Source organism: Dipodomys spectabilis, unplaced genomic scaffold (assembly GCF_019054845.1).
Source record: "Dipodomys spectabilis isolate Male_0828 unplaced genomic scaffold, ASM1905484v1 ptg000258l, whole genome shotgun sequence".
NCBI classification, from domain to species: Eukaryota; Metazoa; Chordata; class Mammalia; order Rodentia; family Heteromyidae; genus Dipodomys; species Dipodomys spectabilis.
The window spans coordinates 1,296,142-1,313,799 of NW_024870935.1; the positions used below are offsets into that span (position 1 = coordinate 1,296,142).

A 17,658-nucleotide genomic window follows, 5' to 3' on the forward strand; every position below is an offset into this window, starting at 1 on the left:
GACCACCTTGGCTCATGTGATCATGTGCCTAGGCAATGTTTCTCTTGGTACATTCCCTCAACTACAAAGGTGCCTCTTCTCTTACGGGTGCTAGGATTTGCAATGTAAGGAGAGTTCAGTAGTTCGACAATGTATTAAAGACTTAATGTACAATAGTATTTCTATAATGTATTTTTCCTCTTACTCAACTTTTTACTGCAAAATTTAAGAAGTACTTCTAAACTCTGCTGTGTCTTTTTTATGTATCATTGGCTGTCCTGGGTCCCCAGTGAACCAAACGCACCTGCCATGCTTCCATTAGCGCATCTCTGCACTGTCAGACCTAAGTCCCCACTGTGTGGCAATCTGACTTGATGAACTATGAAGTGGTGAAGTGACTAATAAAATGTGCGAAACTTACTATTCTGGATCAAGGTTTCTTTTCAAGGTTATATATAGTACCACAGGCTCTTGTAAATTACCTTGTCAGAAAAAGGAAAAGCAGTCTCTCCCGTGATGCAGGCTGATCTCGGGTGCTGAAATAGGAGTAAATCTGAAGGGCAAATAAGACAAGCCAGAAAACCATGAAAAGCACAGGGACGACCAGCTGGTTCCACAAGGACATCCCCAGGGCAAGAAGGCCATACACCTCCACTACCTGAGTGAGAAAACAAGACAGAAGACATCCTGTCACCTTTGGTGGACAGTTCCAGGCATTAGCCAGTTTAATCTAAAGCAAACATTAATTAAAGTGTTGCTTTCTCTTGCTTAGTTTCTTTAAAGTTAGATCTACACATAGCAGTCGCTGCCATTTTAAGAAAAATGTACTGAATTTTTGCATTATTATTAGCACTTGATATACCACATAAGCAGGGAACAGTAGTTCAGTCATGTCAGAATAAGGTTGGATTAAGAAGACAACTACCTCTAATGTACTTGGAGGAGATTTAGTTAACATTTCTGTCTAATCAAAATAATCAGGACCAGCTTGAATAATACAATACTGAGCAAAAGGATAGGAAAAAGGGAAATGGAAAAGAATTTTTTCTTTATTTTATGGTTCTGGGGTTTGAAATCAGGGCCTGGCAGTTGCTAAGCTACTTGAACTTTAACTCCAGCCCTTTCTGCTTTTTTGGTTATTTTTCTGGTAGGGTTTCATGGTTTTGCCTGGGGCCAGCCTCAGACCACAATACTCCTACCTACAGCCTCCAGAGTAGCTAATACACAAGCATGTAACGCCACTCCTGGCTTATTCACAGATGTGAAGTAGTTTAATGGAAGACTGAGTTAATTAACCACAGGAGAAATGTACAGCACTGTAGAACAAAGACAATTAGCAAGTATTTTCCCCCAAACAAATCAATTCTCTTGCTCCTACTGTACTCATCAAGAAACTTTTCAATTTATTTGGCACACTAACACTAGGAACAAGGCACATCTCTTAAAAAGCTTACTAATCTATTCTAACTCAATAAATTAGCCTTCCAGTTTTTATCAATCACTCATGAAACTGATTAGCAAGAATCAATTCCCAGAATCTGATTTGACCTAAGATCATCAATGTAACCGAGTTTATACAGCTTCTAAGCTAGGGAACCGACCCTGCCAAGCTAGCCCGGCCCCACGAGGCAGCTTCAAATCCCCAGCCCAGCAGGTCAGCCACTACCATCATGCTCTCTCCACGGACTTAATACGGATGACTTAATATGGTATACAGAACTTAAGTGTTAACCTAAAATACATATGCCTCAAGATTTATTCCAACTCTAAAATCTTTTCTTCAGTAAAACAAATGCCTTTTCTACAATGTAGTCACAATTAAACTGAATTTTTTTCAAGGAGTTCCTCAAATAGCTGTAATCATTTTTGTGTCTCACAATATAAGCGCAGGCCGTCTCACGCCCGCAGTCCTCCTGCCTCAACCTCCCGAGTTCTGACATCATGATGTATGTGCACCACAAAGATTGCTAAAATAAAGTTGCAAAATTATAATCAGAGGTACACTGATTACTGAAAGGTGGAGAATATGTTTTCAAGGAGCAGTCCACTGAAAAGTCTGGCAGTTTTCATTTCTTACGTATTCAATTCTTCCAAATTCACAAACTTCCCAGGTTATCATTTATTTCCAATGGTTACACCTATGATACATCAATATTACGGCAGCAAAGGCAGTTAAGAACCTGAAAAACTGGAAGACTGTCTCATGGCAATTAAATACTTTCAAAATATTGGATATTATCAATAAAGGTTTACTAAATATTTACTGTTTGTTATAGACTAGGAGATTTCTATAAGAGGAAGATAAATTTCTCATTCTCACAAAGAATGCCAAGACACAAAATTCAGAAACTATTCTCCAAGATCTGCCTAGGGGCAGACGAGAATATCTCTCTCAGGAAGAATCTGGAGATCTGAGAGATTCCTGTTCCTTAAGGTCCCAAACACACAGCCAATATACAAAAGAATAGACCTGAAGATGAACTTCACACTGAAAATTATCCATCAAATCAAACAGAAACACTGATCTCCCAGTGTACTGTCTGGGAGGTCTCTGTCTCAGCAAAGGCTGAGAAGAGAGGGGAGACACGAATAGGAAGCCTGCGGTGTTGGCAGTGTGAGCACTGGATCTAAAGGAAACCCATCGCATTACAACGCACAACTGTCTAACTCTCCAGAGCAAATAAATAGCAAAGCAGGGGAAAGAGCGATAGTCACAGCAGGACTACAGTCATGAGAAAAGTCAGGATTTGGTCTTGAGGTATTCGATTCTTTTATTATTTTTGCCTTCATTACAGTAGTGAACCCAAAATGAATGCCATGTGCCTGGCACTCAGCTCATTTAAGTCTCATAGCACCTTAGGAGGAAGTGTTCTTCTTAGCTCCCCTTTCCAGAAAGTCCAGACAAGTAGTAGTCCGAAGGTCACACAGCTACAACCCTCAGCTTTAGGATATGCTCCCCGGAAATTACCACCTCACCTTCTTTCAACAGGACTTCCTAGGAAAGAATCTCATATGCTCCTAATTGGGCTGAAAATACTTGCTATTTCTAGCTGTAATAAAGAATGGTACCAAACTATGACTATTAGGTCTTAAATATTCATGTAGGATTTGGCCCACCTGTGTGTGTTTGGTCAGTCTTACCTGAACCAATTCCCTGTATGCAGACTTAGCAAGGTTGTACGGTACTAAAAGGTTGGACCCAAGAAAATAGAGAACTTCCAATCCAGTGAAAATCATAGCAAACTTGTTGATGATCACAATGGTTTCCAGAGGAACTAGGCAGAGCCGAGCAAGCAAAGGAAGCATGTGAGCAGAGAAGAGCCAGATCTGCTTGGTCTTCATGACACAGGAGCAAAGAGTGCACACCACCAGCTGACCTGGAACAGGGAAGGAGAGGCATTCACAATGCATCCTCTACCAGCATGCAGAAGCCACAAATTCTAACAAAAATCACTGCTGATCAGGAGGATGAGTTTCTGAAAGGGTTCAAGATCTTTTGGATAATATTTTACCTCAAATTTTAAGGTTTTGGAACAAAACAAAACAAAAAAATCCTTGGCTTTCTGGAAAGTGGTGCTAAGAACACTGTTCCTCCAAGGGTGCTGTGAGACTTAAATGAGCTGAGTGCCAGGCACATGGCATTCATTTTGGGTTCACTACTGTAATAAAGGCAAAAATAATAAAGAATCGAATACCTCAAGACCAAATCCTGACTTTTCTCATGACTGTAGTCCTGCTGTGACTATCACTCTTTCCCCCTGCTTTGCTATTTATTTGCTCTGGAGAGTAAGACAGTTGTGCGTTGTAATGCGATGGGTTTCCTTTAGATCCAGTGCTCACACTGCCCTTGCCAACACCGCAGGCTTCCTATTCGTGTCTCCCCTCTCTTCTCAGCCTTTGCTGAGACAGAGACCTCCCAGACAGTACACTGGGAGATCTGTGTTTCTGTCTGATAGATAACTTTCAGTGTGAAGAATTCTGTAAATTCTGACTACATATTTCTTCGACATGATTCGAAAACAGCAGCATAAATCTGCACCAATCATCAGCAGATCTAACATGGAGAAAAGTATTTTTTAAATGTCTGATTCATTTATAGTAACTCAGTTGCTACTGTTCCCATGCAGCTCTTCTGCAAAGACACGCCATTTTCACCTGTCCTGGACTATAAAAAAAGAAAGTGATTCCATCATAAAATTGTAGTGGTTTTGGTGAATAAACACAAACATATTTCTTTGAAAGGCTCAAAGCAAACCCATTTTGGCAATCTTACTTTCTTGTGCTCAGAGCTATGGCACTTAAAATTTCCTTATTCCGTATGACATAAACTTCCTCTAAACTCTCAAATTCCCAGAAATCTATGCCAGCCAGTACAGGCAGAGCTCAGTTCTGGTATTACAGGGTCCATTTATCTTCCTTATGAAGAACATGACTCACAGGACATAATCTCTTTGAGAAGACTGCTCATTCTATGCAGGTCAAAGAAGGAAGGAGTCACACTGTCAGTGTTAGTCACAATGCTGGTGGAATCTCCCTTGCAGCTCCCAGAGAACAAGCTGCTTGCTTCTCATGTGCCTATCCCAACTAGTAATCCTGGATAAATCAAAGTCACAATATACCCTATGGCTTCAGAAGCTACTATTAAGTTTCTCCAAGAAGTGTGCAACCTTAAGAAATCATGACATATTCTAATTACTCTGGTTTTCATGAAAAGTTTATTACTGAAATAGAAGAGAAAAAAGGGCACATACTTAAAAATCAAAGAAGAAAATGTTACTTATTAGTTTATGGATATTTCACTTCCTTATTAGAGGACTCTCAGTAAAAAGTGGCTACAAGCCACTAAGATTTAAGGAATGTGTGTAAAGGTATGTGCATCACAAAAAAATTTTTTTTATAATTTTCTAACCTAGCAATTATTTCTACAACAGAATACTACCATTATTAGACACACTAATTTAGAAGACAGAGTCTTAAAGTAACACTTTTTCTCCCGCTATCTTCTGAAAGTTAGCTATCTTCTGAAAGCAGATATGTTCTTCTGCACTTAATGCAATTTGAGGCAAGTCTAGCTTTGGTTTCTCAGTGCTCCCCTAATAATACCCAAACTGTGAAACCAATTTGGAGTTAAGACATGTCTCACTGAGGCCCTCCCCTCCCTCCCGCACTGTACTACAGACAGAAAACCTACACAAGAGAAAGCCAACTGTGGCTGGCTTCTCCCTTTTTCTTAGGAACATCTTCCTCTCCTCTGGGCTTACCCAGGACTAGAGCAGGCACAGAAAGGAGAAGGGAGTAGGCGTAGGATAGTTCCTGCTTGGCTATGCTCACAACAATGTGGAACTGCTGCTCTCTAGATATGAGACACGCAAAACTAACCTTCCCTGGGCACTTTTATGGGTTCCCAGGACTAACCCCATCACCCTGGTTCTCTACCCTGCAGTATCCTTGGTGCTTTGCACGTACTTCCCACTGGCTGCTTTTGGCTCTATTCTTAGTTCCTGAGAATCTCAAAGTTCAACACAGGTTCACTCTAGAGGTCCTCTGGAACAGGCCCTAAGAAAATCCCATGTGGTTTCTGAGACTCCTTTCTACCCTTCAGGAAACTCCTTTGCCTCCACAAATTAGTTAACATGGGAACTCCTACAGGCATTTGTGTTCTAGAATCACCTGACACGGGAAGAAAAGGCAGCCCTTCACTAGCTCTTTATTACTTGAGAAATATAATGAAATACATATACATATACATATATTTATTTAAAGTATATAGTAGTTTCATCTTAAAAGTTAAAAACAGGTAAAAATTAATACACAATAATACATCATCAAGTGTGCTCTAAATATCAACTATATTTAATACATACTTAAAAAATTAAAAAGACATTCTGCATCCCTGTTTTGAACTAAGTGGGTACTGGGTGCATAGTCTGCATGTGCAGTGCATCTTAATTTGGAAGGAGCACATTTCAGATGCTCAGCAGCCACACGTGATGAGCTTGTGACTGTGCAGCTTTAGGTTCTGTAGGCCTGAGTCAGCCCACAGAAACCCACAACAACTCCAACAGCCAGCACTGAATGCTGCAGGGAGGGAAAGGAAGAAGAGAAGAGAGGGAAGGGAACAGAGGAGAGAAGGTGAGGAAGGAGGGGAGGGGAGATGAAGGGGAACGGAGATGGAGGGAAGGGGACGGGAGATGGAAGGAAGGGGAGAGGAAGAAAACATGAAAAGAGTCACCATGAATAAATTTCCAGTGTTTGAATAATTTTCAAGACCCCAAGTACCACTTTCATTGTAAGACAGTTAGACTGGCTAGACTCTACTTACATTTGGATTCTTTAACAGTACCTACCTATTAAGGCTGTGGTAAAGCGATTCATGGAGAGAGGTTCTAAGTACATTGGTCCTTCATAGGCAGACTCCAGTTCACTCCTAACATAGTCCCTAAAGGGGAAAAAGAAATAATTAACCTACTGGATGAGGGAGAGAAGCAGTACTCTCATAAAAGCTTATGTTAATACTGTTCTTTCTGTACCTAAGGGAAGGCCTAGATACAAAGAATTACATAGTCATGGCCTTCATCTCCTTCAATGCATGAAATACAGACACAATGAACTGAAGTTGAATTTTACTAGGTAGCGATGGCTGCCAGAGCTTTACTAGTAGAACTGCCTTTCTTCCCACGGCCTTTTCAGTATTTCAATAAAAAGCCAATGTCTCTCAATCCCTCCTTAACTGAAAGTATCTAGCGATGGTACATTAAATTCCCCCTCTGGCTTGCCTCTACCACCACCTGTCTTAGCCCCCCCCACCCCCCCACCCAAGTCTGTCCCTAATTATATTCCAAATCTCAAACAAATTACAAAACTCAGCTCACAGCAAGATATTGCTTTAAAAAATGCTATTTTCAAATCGACACGGAATATATAACAAGAATTACAGTACTTAGGCTACATATTTATTTTGAAACAAATATTAGGTCATATAAAATGTTGCTTTTTAAATGTAGTTTATTTAACATGTGATGGCTGAGAAGAAGTAAGCTTTAAATAGAAACACAGGAGCCTTTTACACTCTTGAGAAAGTATAAGCAGGAAGCACATACTCACTAACTTGCCCATGTAATTGTAACCCTTCTGTATGGTATTTTCACAATAATAATTTTAAAAAAGCAGGAAACACAAAAAGAATTATTAGCAGTAAGTTAAGTGGGCTTTCTAGGAGACCATTATCCTAAGTTCATCTAACACCGAGGGAAAAAAAAATCTGGGTTTAAAAACTGCTCCCCTTCAACTGTTGAATATTTTTGCATTATAACTTAAAATAATTTGTATGTTTCAAGTGTTTCTAAACACACTCAAATTCTGTGTTTACTTTTTCCACAAAATTACTTCCTGTTAGGCAATCAACTTGGATTCCTTTAGCATAGCATAACCAAAGAATGGTTCAAGTGACAGAGTACTGTTAAACATTCAAAATTTAAAACTAAAATTACAAATATTTAAGGAGTAGGTACAGTGTAATAGTCTGAGGGATAAATGTAAAAATCTGAGAATGACTAGTTCCACAGGTGATGGAGCAAGTCTCCTTTCTGCTAACTTCTGCTATACAACATATTCAGTGTCTTAGGATAGAACACACAGCAGCTCCTCAACAGGAAACTTTTTTTTCTTTCAGTTGTGGGGCTTCAACTTGGGGTCTGAATACTGTCCCTGAGCTCTTCTGCTCAAGGCTAGCACTCTACCACTTTGAGCCACAGCACCACTTCTGGGCTCTGAGTGGTTACTTGGAGGTAAAGGTTTCAAAGGGCCTTCTCTGCCTGGACTGGCTTCGAACTGTGTTCCTCAGGTCTCAGCCTCCTGAATAGCTAGGATTACAGGTGTGAGCCACCAGCACCCAGCCACATGGAAGATTTTTAATCATCATTTGTCAATTATGAGCAATTTCCAACAGAAGACATGTTGCAGTATCAGAAACATTTTTGTTTTTACACCTGGGGGTGGGGGGGGTGGGGGTGGGGGGTGGGGGTGGGGGTGGGGGTGGAGGTGGGGAGAGGAAACTGCTGCTGATGCCTCATAAATGAAGCCTAAACATTCTACAATGTACAGGAGGATTGTCTGGTCTAATATGTCAATCATATGATGGCTGAGTAACCTTGTTGTAAGGTAAAGAGGCACAAATGTTTGTATGTGCAAATAACACTGAAATTTCTGATTATTTTAGTATCATCCAATGTAACTAACAATTTTATACAATTCTAGGATAGAAACTAATTAAGAATTACAAAATTTAAAACAAACTATGCATACCAAAACTATTAATACTTAGTCTTTGAAATGTTATTAAAGAAATAAATGTAGAGTTCCAACACTACCTAGGTACAGTTCCAGTGCTATCTGAGACTCCAAAGCCCAAATGTTTCTTGTCACCACAGCACATCCCTCCCAACAGGCCCAGATAAAATGGGGTCCAGAGAAGAGTATAAAAGAAAGCTGGAAGGGGCTGGGAAGGTGCTCAGTGATAGAGAGCTTGCCTTGCAAGCTTGAGGCCCTGTATTCGATTCCTCAGCACCACATAAGCAGAAAAAAAAAGCCGGAAGTGGTGCTGTGTCTCAAGTGGTAAAGTGCTAGCCTTGAGCTGAAAAGCTGAGGGACAGCACCCAGGCCCAGAGTTCAGGCCCCACGGCCAGAATGCCCCCCCCCAAAAAAAAAAGAAAGCAAGAAAGCTGGAAGACAGAAAGCAGACCCATGGTTGTCAAGACAGGGAGATGGGCAGGAGGGAGTATGGACCTAAGGATCCTGGGTTTTACTATGGGGTCATAAAGTGTATTGGAATTAGATAAAGGTAATGGCTCCATGAATTCTATATGCTACTTGAAAAATCAAAGAGCTGGGTTTTTTATTACATGAACTGCACCTCAATTGAAAGGTTTGGGATCCCAGTAGCACTCAGTAATAAGGAGATCTCAGAGCAGGGTCTCTGGCTGTATCACCTCAACTCTGGCTTTTTCTGTTTATGTGGTATAAAGGAATCAAACCCAAGGCTTCATGCATACTAGGCAAGCACTCTACCACTAAGCCACAATCCCAGCCCTCTGTTTGGTCTCTTTTCCTCTTAAATGTTTTATTATAATTTAGCAAACCCAACACTGCTCTACAATTTCTTACTTAATTATTTCATGGTCTTCTTCAGTTTATCTTCTTTGTAAAAGCTTGTATTTCTTTTAAGCTTTTTACCATGGCCTAAACTTTAAGAGTTTGCTGTACAGAGTTGCCAGGGTCCGAGGGGATGCAGTAGAAAAGCCACGTTCACTGCATCACAGCTTACAAACTAGGCCAGAAGCAAGACTTGCTCTTACAAATACTTAATTACAGCTGTGAAAGATGCTATAAAAATAAATACCAAGTGCTGGGAGGCTGACAAAGGTTTTATATTTGTCTTTAAAAAAATTAAGTCCACAGCTCTCTTTAAAAATTCCAACTTTTATTCTTTTTTCTTGCTAGGTTCTTTTTTCATCTAAGAAGTTCTACTTTAATTTATGTTAAATACTTATTTTACCTACTTTACAGGCAATATTTATTATACAGGTATTAATGTAACTATTTTCTCTTACCCAACCTTTTATTCCAGCCTTTGTTTTTTCAGCTTTCTCTTTACCTTTCGAATCCTTCCCTTTACATTCTTTTTAAGTCTTCTTCATTCTGTATACTCATTACTTTGTGATTTCTACAACCATGGGGCACAAAGGAAGTTCTACATTCCAGAAGAATAAGTAGTCAACCTGCAGGCCATAACCACAACCCTGAAGATGAGCAACTTCCACCCACACACACTATCACACCACACTCTTTCTCCAGTGCCCTAGCAGATGCTGGAAGAGCTCTGGCTCTCCCCATACCTGGACCTTCCCTGTTGCTGCCCAGCCTGATCTGTGCACCAATCATTCCAGCCCAGAAATCAACATCTTTCCAAGTCACCCCCCAGCTCAATCACCTGTTTCCAGAACTCCCCATTTGAGGCCAGTAAGTCCCATCCCCCAATAAAGACAGTTGGCCCAGAACCTGGGTAGTGACTGTGTTGAAGGCAAAATTATTCAGTAGGCACCACATGCCAATCTGTGGAGAACTAAAGTACAAGGACTGATGCTAACATAGATCTCAGTATTCACTTTACATACGTTCCAGGGTATTATTCAGTCCCAATGATAGACTCATTCTCAATAAATAAGTAAATAAAGATAAATGTAATTTTTTAAGCCTATAAATAAGAAGAATCCAGAGAAGGGGCTACCCAAAATTCATGAGTCATCTTTAATTAAAAAATTAGGTGATATGGAGGGGAAGAGGATTGGGGGGGTGGGAAGGGATGGGAAGGGGAAACAAAGGAGGAAGCTACAATGCTTGATAAGAAATGTACTTATTATCTTGCCCATATAATTGTAACCCCTCTGTACAGTATTTTCACAATAAAAAAAAGAAAAAAATTAGGTGATAGTAACAGACAGGAAATTCTAACTTGTAATACTTGACGATTACTTTTTATACAAAGAAATAAGCTGTTTATCATTTTCACTTTAGAAAATCTAAGTGGCAAAATGTATTAAATTGTTCAGTAGCAAGAATTCTAGCCATCCTACTTGTGACCGAGTATTTTTCTTCTTAAATATTTTTCCATTTGTGTAACTTGTGGAATGCTGACAATCAACCCTAAGCACGAACAGACTAAACACTCTGAAAATGTTCTCCTCTGATCCCCTGTGACACCCATCTCTTCTAACCAAACCCTCCAGGGCATAGTCAATGTATACAATTTATAAAAAAGACCTTAAGGACAGCTTACAATTAGAAAAAAATCTTGCTATAAAGAAGCACACACAGTGCTGGGAAGGTGACTCAGTGGTAGAGTGCTCCTCTTGCATGCATAAGGCCCTCAGTTCGATTCCCCAGCACCACATAAGCAGAAAAAGCCAGAAGTGGGACTGAGGCTCAAGTGGTAGAGCGCTAGTCTACAGCTGAAGAGCTGAGGGACAGTGCCCAGGCCCAGAGTCTAACGACCGACCAAAAGAAAAAAAAAAAAAAAGAAGCATACAAGTTACAAAAATGAAGGAACCACAACAATAAAACTAGGAACTTACTCCACCGAATGATGAAGGACTTTTGCACAACAGTCTCTTACACAATCTGAGTCAGTCCTGGAAATACCTAAAGACAATCTACACTGTCCAGGAAGCTTTCCAAAGATGCTAATTCCAAAAAACCAGTCTATTTTCACACAAAACAAATCAGGGAATTCTCCAAGTCATCTCTTGAAATATGAGCAAACATAAAGCTCTACAACACTAGAGATCATAGATCCTAAGATTTGAGTACCTAGCTACACACACACACACACACACACACACACACACACACACACACACACACACACACGCACACACGCACGCACCTGACACACAATAGCACAGTTTTGGCACCTGAATTGTTGTTCATCTACCCAGAGTTTAGTTAAATTGTTTCCACACTCTGCTTCTCCCTACAGTTATTTTTGGACTTCCCACCTAGATCTTGAAGTACATAAATGATAAAAATCCTGCTAACAACTCCTGTTAACTACAGTAGTGGTTCTCAACTAAGGACATCTTTGCTAACCAGGAGATAACATGTGACAATATTTAGGGACACTTTTCAGTAGTCTAAAGTGCTGACAGGTAGTGATAGTTTGTCTGCATGACAAAGAATGAGCAGTTATAATATGAATGGTTCCAAGACAGAGAAGCCCTGGACATACAGCTTAGAATCACACATGTTTTTCATTAAATGAGCACTAGTTAGTTGAATTTTATATATAAACAACCCCTTGGGAAAGTTTTTCACTTGAAACCAAGCTTACACACTCCTAAGCCAGGATTATCCACAGTGCAGCAGACACTGAATTCAGGTCATAGACATATAAAACTGATAAGCTGATTCATAAACATAACAATAAGATAAATAATTGAAGATACTGCAGTTTAAAACTTATACAGAAAAACACAACTGTGGGTAGGAACTGTGGCCAAGAGCCCCATAAGAATGATGTGTCACACACAGTTTTGCTCTTTTTTTTTCTCCCTTAGCTCTAGTCAGTCCCAATTATAAACTGGGATTCATACTGCAAAATAAATTCCTTCCATCATTCAGAATGAAAAGCAGAGTTCAGTAATTTTAAAAATTAAGGAATGTGAGTTATCAAATTCTAATCAGTTCAATTAGAACACTATTATTAAAAGCTTGGATTACACTGAGAGACACCATAGATTTTCTAATGTTTAATTCTTCCACAGTGCAAGCTATATTCTATTTTACAATCTAATTCCTAACAAGTTCTCAGATTCATTTTAATCAGCTGCATTATGAGAATGCATGTCTTTAGGAAAAGCAGATACCCAGGTTTCCGAGAGCTTATGAAATTTCCAATTATTTTCCTGCTTTGGCTCATGGCTGGACAGAGATCTACTTATTTGAGGTTTCCCCTCATAGCTAGGATGACCAAGTCTGCACCACTGCACTCAGCTAAGAACTGAGGAGTTTTTTCCTGCCCACATTGGCCTCAAACTCTGATCCTCCCAATCTCAGCCTCTCGCTTAGCTTAAGATGACAGGTGTGCCACTATTCCCAGCAATCAAGGGATCTCTTGAATTTTTCAGTGGGGACTGCCCTCAAACCATTATCCTTTCATTCTCAGACTCCTAAGTAACTAAGATTGCAGGCATGAGTCACAAGCATCCAATTTAAAATCATTTTTTTAAATTACTAACACAAGTAAATCCTCATACAGCATTGCTGCATTATCAAAAATAGCATATATAAGCAGTGGAAAAAATTCACCAGAGCTGGAGGCTTAGCTCAGCAGTAGGCCATCTCCCTAGCAAATGCTAAGCCCCGAGTTCAAACCCCAGTACCACTGCCTTCAAAGTCAACAACTTTATCTTATTGAAACTTAACAATCACTCCTGCAGAGATGAACACCACTTTACAGGAGAGGAAACTAAGGCTTGTTTTTCTGGTGACACCCAAGGTCACAGAGTAATGAATCCATCATCTGCCATGTGAACCCAAGTCATCTGACCATTTAACCATCCATCCAAGAACTATCTGCATGGGGAATAGGAGCCTGGACACTCCCTCAATCAATGAAATGGTGACTCCAAGCAGGCACTGGTGGCCCACCCCTATAATCCTTATAATTCAGCTACTCAGGGTGAAATCTGAGGACTGGTTAGACACCAACCCAGGCAGAAAAATCCACAAGATTATCTCCATTGATCAGCAAAAAAGCTAGACTGGAGGCACGGCTCAACTGGCAGAATATCAGTGCTAAGTGAGACGGTAAGGCCCAAAGTTCAAGCCTTGGTACAAGGAAAAAAAAAAAAGTAGAGACTCTAGAGCCTAGATCCTAATTGCTCCTTTTGTTCAAGAATGAATAAATAAACTGGGAGAGAGAGAAGGAGGGGGTGACATTATCCAAAAAGAAATGTACTGATTTATGTAACTGTAACCCCTTTGTACCTCACCCTTACAATAACAATTAAAAGAATGAGTAAATAAGGATAGAGAAGTGTCTCCAAGCTGATCCTGAAAAGAGATTCAGAGGTGTCCAGGAATTGCCAATGGAATGTGCCTGGGATTCGGGCTAGTGGTCCCTAGGGAAGGGCATTATGTTGTCTATGTCAGTACCAGCCAGTAAACTCCTAGAAAGCTTTACAGCATCAACCTGGGGACATCCATGTGTGACGCAAAATGACACGGGTGAGTGCTCCACTTCTGAGCAGAGCACTGCCTGGACTGAGCATTGTGAGGATTAGAGGCAACCCAGGGTAAGTCAGACAGAGTAGACTTTGCAACATCAGGGGACATGACCTGAGCAAGGAGAATGGAAGACAGTAGAAGCTTAAAAGAAAACCACCCCTAACATCCTGTACAGAGAAAATAAAATAGGTAGAAAGGGAGTAGACAAATGTGAGACAATGAAGTTTCTTGAAAAAACTAGGGGATTGAGATGTAGATATTAGGGAAGACCGTGGTCATGCATCCAGAGGGTACAAGAGCTAGTGGTTGCTTAGTAGTTATTGTCATTCTTTTGTCTGCACCATACAGCTGAGAAATCAAAGGTAAGAAAGAACTAAACAGACCATGAGAATCACAGGTCTATCTCTGCATGATATAATTCAAGTGCTTGCTACTGTCTTTCTAGTCTTCTATTATTTCCCAAAAATTATCTGCAGTAAACATTATAATTTTATAATCAGAAGAAAAAAATTAAGATTCTCTAAAACTCAATTGTAGTAACATAAAAATGCTATTTCTAAGATTAAATTCATACCTACACTAAAACCTGTGGTTTAGACCTCTTATTACCTTTTCTATACGTAAGGCAACTGTCACTCCTCACAGAATTGGAGTGTTATTTCATCATACTAAGTACATTTCAATAGTAAGTCATGAAATGTAAGTTTTAGAAGAAATTATACCTCCAAAACTTGGGAGTTGCCCTATTATATTTATAGTGTCACTTCTGGTTGAACTTTTTTTTTTTCCAATTTTTTATTGTAATTATAAAGGTGATGCACATAAGGTCAGGAAAAAGAGTTCACAATATTATTTCTTATACCTATGAAATAGTTATATTTTCCCCATTTTCATCATTAAGAAAAGAGAGCATTTCTTATATAAGAAATTATGTAGACCATACATATCATATGAGTAGAATTTGACAGGGTTAGGATATGAACTGTGTGAGCCACTGGTTCAACTCTTTTTAACATTCTGTTCAAAAGACAGGAAGCTCACATTTATTGACAGACCTGGGTCCTAAAACTTAGGTCCAGGAGACACAGGCAAATGGATATCATTGCTAAAGAGGCAGAAGTTCTAAGTTACACAATTCAACTCAAAGCTACAATGATTAATCTATCAGTCACCCTGTCTTTAATCTCAAAGTTATACTGATTAATCTCTATCAGTCATCCAGTCTTATAAAGTAGTGGCTTTTTCTGATTCTCATACACTGTGGTGTGACTTCCAGTGATAGAAAAAAATAGACTGTAGGAATTCAGGTGTTCCCACAGCCTGACTTAAGAAATTCCCTTCTCAGGCACTACAGAGAGGCTCAGGGGAATCTTTCAACATAACCATAAACCCTATGTCATATTGAATTTTATATTTTGCAAGAGTAAAATTTGAACACAACCCCAGGTATTAATCTTGAATGACAGTCTATTTAGAAAACATGGATGAATAAAATCTGTCTGGGGTACACACCATAGCCTTCTCAACAGTGCTACAATGGCATAAGGAAACTTGAATTTAGTCACCTATATCAAGAATGGGGCCACATGCTTACCTGGAGATTTGATGACCAGCATAGAGGAGCAGGGCAGTCAGAAAATATAAATACAGCTGAACCAGATGCTGTCTGGGCAGGGTGAGTAACACAACACTTAGGATATAACCTGCAGCACAAATTAAGAGAGATGTAAGTTTAAAAAATGCTTCTAATTTAGCCTCCCAATTAGTTATATTAGGAAAATGAAACAATTATTTTCCCATTAGGTATTTACTACCAAAGTTCATTCAGTATCATAGTACCTCTGAGTTTTAATTGAGAATATATGACATTTGTTGATTACAGTGTACTTTGTCTACCTCAAAAGCAAATACAGCATACAAAGATGCAACTCTGGCTCCCCAAAGAACTACATGTCATTCTGTGTTTCTCTAGGCTTCCCGTTCCTCATGATTAACCATCATAATCCTCCAACTCCTAAAGGCCCATTCTCTCTCTCCTGTATCTTCCAATCACTCCACCAGACATAAGTCTATCTGTTTCACAGGATGTGCAGGGCTCCTCCCCACCCTGGAGAAAGCCACCAAGTAAACACTGCTCTTCAAAGTAATTTTCTCCTTTTCCTATGCCCATCTTTCTCATTCCACTGACAAATGTTTCAAACCATCTACAGTCAGTGCTTCTATTTTCCACCCACCTATCTTAATTCCCTCTTACTTTCTTACACACACACACCCCTTATCACTCTAAAGAAATGTGCATCTGGCTACCTGTCAAACCCAAGACTTGAGGCTCATCTCAGGTCTTGCACCTGAGGCAGCAACCCTATTCCCTGTGCTTCTGGGATGTGGATTTCTTAACCTCTGTTAATGTGGTCTCTAAATAACTGTTTTTCTCTATATAAAACAATCTGGCACAATGAATTTATTTATTGCTTCAAATATTGACATACATTCCAGATATGTTACCAGGAACCTACTATGTGTGCAAAAACATACCTCATTTCTTATTCTAAATGAATACACATAATAGCTCAGTATTTATGAGATAGAGACACTTAAATGTTTAGATTCAACAATACAAACTCAGGTCCTTTCCTTCTCCCTCAGCAAAGCAGCTCAACTGCTTTTGCTCCCCAAAATGCCATTCACTAAAGCTGCACACTGGTGGCCTGTAGTTCTAGCTACTCAAGAGACAGAGATGTGGAAAGTTGTGGTTTGAAAGCAGCCTAGGCAGAAACGTCTGTGAGACTCCATCTCAAATTAGCCAGCAAAAAGTAGGGTGGAAGGAATGACTTAAGTGGTAGAACATCAGCAGAGAAAGCAAACTGAGGAAGCACAAGGCTCTGAAGCTCAAGCTCTGGCAATAAATAAAATACATCATATTCACTGCTTTGGGTAAGACCAAATAACCCATAGCCAAGTTGATAATGATGAGCTAAATGAACAGTATATAATTAAGTCCAGATATTCTGCTTCCACAGTGCAATCACAGCTGAACAGGGTTCTGACAGCTCAGTTGTGAACTCAAAAAGCTCTTCTAAAATAATCTCACAGAAACAGGACAATCATTCACAATTTTATGAAAGATGTACTTTGTGGTAAGCAATTCCAATAAAATATTAACCTAAAACAATTATAATACAACATTCAAAGCAGGTCTGGAGTTTGTAATAACAATGTTAATTTTTAAAATGTGGTACTTGTTACAGGTAAACAAAAAACTAACTTAAACTTAAGGATGCTTTTATTCTGGGTGAATTTTATCTACTTTGGGTCTGCATTTCTTGCCTTTAATGTCCTTAATCTCTCATTATTAATTTTACTACTAACCTCAAAGCATATCAACTATAATCCCAGGAGTATTTTGTAAGGGAGGAAATAATTGCATTGTACTACTATTTCCCAAATTCCATTTAATTAAAATGAGTATTTTATCTTCATTAATAGATTAGGTTGTCTCAGGAATAAAAACTTACTTTTCAAAACTTACTTTCTGAATCATAACCAACCCCTAAAATAAGGACAAATCAGAATGAAAAAGTTATTTGAAAAGTACTTATCATTATTTATGTTTTATCATATTGAAAACCAACCTGTTGGGCTGAAGGCACGGGTCATGCAGAAGATCCCAACCTGGCAAGCCTGAAGCCCTGAGTTCAAATCCCAGGACCACCAAAAACACACATGCCACACTTTAAAAGGCTTTTTCCTCTTGCCTTACGAGTTTTATCTAGTAAAACAAATCCAACACTACCTACTTTCCTCTAGTCCTAGTAATTTACATGCCATGGTAGACAAAGCCATAAACAAGATTGGCCCAACTCCTAATCACAGTAACAGCAATGTAACTGAAGCTTA

The 17,658-nt window shown here is 39.4% G+C and overlaps 1 protein-coding gene across 3 annotated transcripts in view; it reads right to left on the minus strand.

Moving 5' to 3' along the window:
* Nucleotides 1–17,658, minus strand: part of Rnf145 (ring finger protein 145) — a 36,678-nt gene that overhangs the window by 10,930 nt on the left and 8,090 nt on the right. For all 3 annotated transcript variants that reach the window (XM_042699605.1, XM_042699604.1, XM_042699603.1), the window contains 4 exons: nucleotides 15,356–15,464; nucleotides 6,327–6,418; nucleotides 3,121–3,356; nucleotides 462–637 (listed from right to left, as the gene is read on the minus strand). In XM_042699605.1, the coding sequence (XP_042555539.1) occupies nucleotides 462–637; nucleotides 3,121–3,356; nucleotides 6,327–6,418; nucleotides 15,356–15,464 (613 nt within the window). The remainder of the gene's footprint in view (nucleotides 1–461; nucleotides 638–3,120; nucleotides 3,357–6,326; nucleotides 6,419–15,355; nucleotides 15,465–17,658) is intronic.